Raw genomic sequence first — 6,000 nt, forward strand, 5'->3', positions numbered from 1 at the left:
TAACTGTGTCTCGGTCAGTATCAGAAAAAAACAGTTACAGTGATCTAGCTACTGACAGCTGGAAAAATGCATTTCTGACTATTAACAATACCAGGTGAACGTTACAATGGTGCACCTACAGTGGCTACACCCTGACACTTGCAAATATCATATTGGAGAGACAAGCATCCTCTGCCAGGCTGCTTGCAAGCTTGTGCTGAATACCACTGTCTTTGTGTAGCTATACTCAAGGAGATTTAAAAAAAACAATTTATTTATTTTTTACTTTAATTTTATTATTGGGTTGTTGGAGTTGTTTTTTTCCTTCCTGTTCTTGGTTTGAAACTACAGTCAGTCAGTCAGTCACACACACTCTCTTTCCCTCTCCCTCTCCCCTAGAAGACAGAGACAAGACTGGTCTGGAGCAATAACATCCCTCCAGGATTCTCCATGCAACTCAGTAAATTCCCGTTTCCCATCCCACACACTGTACTATATAGCCCAAAGAGGACATGTCACTTCCTGGGGAAAAACAGAGATGTGAAAAGTGGGTACTTGCTGGAGCACTGTGGAGAGATAAGTGGATTTAATTAGCAATACAGAGTGTGGAAGGGATTAACTTGCTATTCATCCATTAACTAAAAACGCAGTTATTGTATTCTCTTTTTCACATTTCAGAAGTGTAGGAGATGTTGCTGAGACATTATCTGAAGAGTTGTAGCAACACCAAGTAAACTACATATACTGAGGAGGTGCACCCACATATATGTATTTCCTAATTAGCCATTATTATTTCTGTCTTTTATATTTTTCAGGAAACTTTCTAAGAAACTAAATAGAAAAAAAAAAAACTACAGTTGCCACTCTACACTACTGCAGTGTCAGAGTAGCCAGCATGTGCTGGCACAGAAGCTGCAATGGTGCAATAAATCCTCCCAGCACAACCCCACAGTGCTTAAACCAGTGATACTCAGACTGAGGCTCTCAAGCCCCAAGTAGCTTTTTGATATGTTTCCTGCACCTCTTTGAAGCACATGATATTAAAACACTGTATGACTGAATATACAGTACTATAGTAAATGAAACAGTTACTTCACACTACTGTGACTCTTTTGGGTAATGTTGATTGCTAATTTGACTCCTGAACCACTGAGGTTTGCGTATCAGTGCTCAAGAACAGTGGTTTTCAAACTGTGGGTCGTGACCCAATGCTGGGTTGCAGAATGTAAGGCACTGGGTCATGGCGGCTGTGGTCAGCACCGCCGACCGGGCCGTTAAAAGTCCCAATGGCGGTGCTGCCCAGCTAAGGCAGGCTACTCCCTACCTGTTCCGACACTGTGCTGCGCCCCGGAAGCAGCAGCAGCAGGTCCTAGGCGGGGGGGGGGGGGCCCACGGGCCACACTCCTATTGGCCAGGGGCGGTGCCTGCGGGCGAAAGCCTCCGCCTAGGAGCTGGACCTGTTGCTGGCCACTTCCAAGGCACAGCACAGTCGACGGTGCCAGGAAAGGTGGGAAGCCTGCCTCTGCACCCCAGCTGCACCGCTGACTGGGAGCCGCTGGAGGTAAGCCTACACCCCAACTCCGCTCCCCAATCCCCTGCCCCAGCCCTGAGCCCCCCCTCAAACTCAGAGCCCCTTCCTGACCCCCAAACCCCTCATCCCCAACCCCATCCCAGAGCCTACACCCCCAGCCCAGAGCCCTGACCCCCTCCCGCACCCCTACCCCAGCCCTGAGCCCCAAACCCAGAGCCCCCTCCTACACCCCAAACTCCTTATCCCCAGCCCAGAGGCTTCACCCCCAGCCCAGAGCCCTGACCCCCTCCTGCACCTCAACCCCCTGCCCCAGCCCACAGCCCCCACTACACCCTGAACCCTTCATTCCCGGCCCTACCCCGCAGCCCTCACCCCTACATCCAAATCCTCTGCCCCAGCCCTGCGCCCCTCCCACACCCCAAACCCCTCATCCCCAGCTCCATTGGGTCACGGGCGCCAACAATCTTCTTCAACAAGGTCGCCAGAAAAAAAGTTTGAAAACCACTGCTCTAGACCATATTTCAGTGACAGATTTGACAGCTCGAAACAGGCTCTGTCATTTGTTAAGCCACTCGCCTACAGGACCAGTCAAGATGCAGTCAAGATGACACTCAACTGGAGAAGGCTCTACCATTTCTGGGCCACACTCTAAAACTCTTTCTCTGTAGGCCCAAGAGCAGAGTTAGACAGCCACTGTAAAAACACTTGTGGTATGTCTATACTAGTAGCTCAAATGTTGCTATCACAGGTGGAGCTGCCCAAGTGGCAGACCCACAGTAGAAAAAGTGCTAGCATAGACAATGCCTGAGACAGTATTGAAGAAATGTCCTAGCTCCATGTTAGGATGTACTGGGGTACCAATTTCTGGATGAGACACAAAAATTAAATACTAATCCTTGAAAGTCTTCCATCCAAATAACTGACCCGCCCTACTTTGCTTGTGAAGTCTGCAGTATGTTTGTATCAACCCAAGTTTCCAAAATTCTACTTATCCAGGGCTATAATATTTTTCCTACAAGTACAACATGATTAGTATTTGTATTATTAATCCTCGTGGTAAAAGGCATGCAAGTCTTTGTGCCTAGACTGGTAAATTTTCATGACAATTTTTCAAGGTTATAATCCATGTATGTTTATTTTATTATTAGGGCTGTCAATTTACTGCAGTTAACTTAAACGATTAACTCAAAACAAAGTAACTTGATTAAAAAAAGTAATCACGATTAATCTCAGATTTAATTGCACTGTTAAACAATAATAGAATATCATTTTAAATTTATTATAAATTTTTGGGGATTTTTTTCTACATTTTCAAATATATTCATTTCCGTTACAACACAGAATACAATGTGTACAGTGCTCAGTTTATATTATTTTGATTACTAATATTTGTACTGTAAAAACAATAAACCAAAGAAATAGTATTTCAATTGACCACATACAAGTACTGTAGTGCAATCTCTTTATTGTGAAAGTGCAACTTACAAATGTAGATTTTTTTTTAAAACATAACTGCACTCAAGATTAAACAATGTAAATCTTTAGAGCCTCCAAGTCCACTCAGTTCTTCTTGTTCAGCCAATCGCTAAGACAAACAAGTTTGTTTACATTTATGGGAGATAATGCTGCTGCTTCTTACTTACGTCACCTGAAAGTGAGAACAGGCATTCCCATGGCACTTTTATAGCCAGCATTACAAGGTGTTTACATACCAGATATGCTAAACATTTGTATGCCCTTTCATGTTTCCGCTACTATTTCAGAGGACAGGCTTCCATTCTGATGACGCTCATTAAAAAAAATGTGTTCATTAAATTTGTGACTGAACGCCTTGGGGGAGAATTGGATGTCTCCTACTCCATGGTTTTACCTGCATTCTGCCATATATTTCGTGTTATGGAAGTCTCGGATGACAAGTCTCGGATGTTCAATTCAAGAACACTTTCATTGCAGATTTGACAAAACACAAAGAGGGTACCAATATGAGATTTCTAAAGATAGCTACCGCACTTAACCCAAGGTTTAAGAGTCTGAAGTGCCCTTCAGAATCTGCAAGGGACGAGGTGTGGAGCATGCTGTCAGAAGTCTTAAAAGAGCAACAGTCCAATTTGGAAACTACAGAACCCGAACCACCACAAAAGAAAATCAACCTACTGCTGGTAGCATCTGACTCATATGATGAAAATGAACATGCGTCAGTCCACACTGCTTTGGATCATTATCGAGCAAAACCCGTCATCAGCATGGAAAGATGTCCTCTAGAATGGTGGTCAAAGCATGAAGGGGCAGATAAATGTTTAGCATATCTGGCACATAAATACCTTGCAACACTAGCTATAACAGTGCCATGGAAATTTTCAGGTGACACTGTAAATAAGAAGCAGACAGCATTATCTCCTGTAAATGTGAAGAAACTTGTTTGTCTTAGTGATTGGCTGAACAAGAAGTAGGACTGAGTGGACTTGTAGGCTCTAAAGTTTTACATTGTTTTGTTTTTCAGTTCAGTTATGTAAAAAAATAATTCTACATTTGTAAGTTGCACTTTCATGCTAAAGAGATTGCACTACAGTGCTTGTATGAGGTGAATTGAAAAATACTATTTTCAATACCGTACTATTTACAGTGAAAATATTTGTAAACTAAAATAATATAAAGTGAGCACTGTACACTTTGTATTCTGTGTTGTAAATCAATATATTTGAAAATGTAGAAAACATCCAAAAATATTTAAATGATATTCTATTATTGTTTAATAGTGCGATTAAAACTGTGATTAATTGTGTTTTTTTAATCTTTTGACAGTCATATTTATTATGTACCAATAAATTAAAGGTAGTTTTATTTTCAACTAAAGAAAACATTTTATCATGCTCCCTTTATCTGCTATGCTGAGGGCTATTCTACACCGGCAATGCTAAAGTTTAACGTGGCTTGTGCAGTTGCGGCAGAGCACAGGGAGACAGTGGTCTAAAAAAACACCTCCACGAGGGGCATAGCTATCAGCGCTCAGAGTGCGGCTCCCAGCACTGGTGCACTGTCTACACTTGTGCTTTACAGCACTGAAACTTGCTGCGTTCAGAGGGGCGTTTTTTCATACCAGAGCGAGAAAGTTGCAGCGCTGTACATTGCCAGTGTAGACAAGCCCTCAGTTTAATTTGCTCAGAAACATAGTGCAGTATGTCTCAATGAATAATTAAGGTTTAGTAAATACATTTTTTTCCCAAAATGGGAAAATGAAGAACCTGAAAGTCATCTAATTTATTGACCAACATGCAGCTTTTCATACCAAAGAGAATTAACTTTTCTTTAGGAAAGAAATAAAACACTGAAACAGCAAATTTAAAACAAGTGACTCCAATTATGTTTAGTTACCAATTTAAACCATGAACATTTAAATCAGCCCAAGTTTTTGGCTCAGTTAAGAGGCTGGTGTATACATCTCAGATACAAATCACTACTAGCAAATAGCACCCACACCAGCAACCTCAACAGTACAGATCAATCATTGGAGAAGAAAAGGGAACCCATCTACAGTGGGGTGTGGGCACATTGGTGGAATGGACTAGGAGTAAAGACGTTAGCAAAATAAAGAGTAAAAAAAAAATTTAATAAGTACAGTTCTCAAATGATAAAGGCAAAAGCAAGAATATAAAAGTAAATAAGAAGATTAAAGGACCAGAAGTTTGTAGGGCACCAAAGAGAAGAATCACATTGAAAATTTGCCAAAGATCTTGGTCAGGAATCACTGACAAAACAAATGTTCACGCTTCAAAACATACGGAGTCGCCTCTGCATGTCACAGGCAATGTCAGAAGCGGCCAGCGAGGAGCAGGAGTACCGAGGACCACATCAGTCCAGGAGAAACGCGACCCCCGTCTAGAGCGAGGCCTCTCCCTCCCGCCCTGAACGCCCCTTCCCCGCCATGGGGGGTCTCCTTGCTGCCCAACCCCCGCGGGCGGGTCAGTGCCCGCTCTGGGCCCCGCTCCCCCCAACCCAGGGAGCGCCGCGGCTGCTACTCACGGCCTGAGAGAGCAGCAGCTGGGCCGGCACCATGGTGGCCGGCTCGGTCAGCGCCCAGGGACGAGGGCGGGGGAGCGCGTCCCGCACGCGGACCGGCCGGTGGTTGGGCGCTTCCAGCCCCGAGCGAGCGAGCGAGAGGCACAGGCCGGGCCGGCTCCCAGCGGCGTCCCGCCGCGTGAAAGGCCCGGGCGGAAACCGGGGCCGGGGCAGAAGGGAGCCGGGCTCACGCAGCGCGGCCTTACGCAATGAGCGCCGCGGCCGGGCTGGCGAGGCTGCGTGGCGGGAGCGGGACACCGGGGGAGACCCCTGCGCGGGCGGGCGGCCGGGCCCTCCTCGGAGACGGGAACGCGGGGCTTGGCGCGGGCGAATGGGCGTGATTCGAACACAGAGCTGGTCTGAGGCCCGAAACTGAGCCGGGCTGGGAGCACAGCGAGCCAGGGAATTTGGGGGTGAAGGTTAAATAAAACCTC

The 6,000-nt window shown here is 45.4% G+C and overlaps 1 protein-coding gene across 1 annotated transcript in view; it reads right to left on the bottom strand.

Moving 5' to 3' along the window:
- LOC120368652 (protein FRA10AC1) overlaps positions 1–5,698 on the bottom strand; it is a 56,033-nt gene extending 50,335 nt beyond the window's left edge. Inside the window, exon 1 of the mRNA XM_039480936.1 lies at positions 5,531–5,698. Within this exon, the coding sequence (XP_039336870.1) occupies positions 5,531–5,563 (33 nt within the window). The 5' untranslated portion in view covers positions 5,564–5,698. The remainder of the gene's footprint in view (positions 1–5,530) is intronic.
- Positions 5,699–6,000: the final 302 nt, after the last annotated feature.

This window comes from Mauremys reevesii, linkage group 7 (assembly GCF_016161935.1).
Source record: "Mauremys reevesii isolate NIE-2019 linkage group 7, ASM1616193v1, whole genome shotgun sequence".
Taxonomy (NCBI): Eukaryota; Metazoa; Chordata; order Testudines; family Geoemydidae; genus Mauremys; species Mauremys reevesii.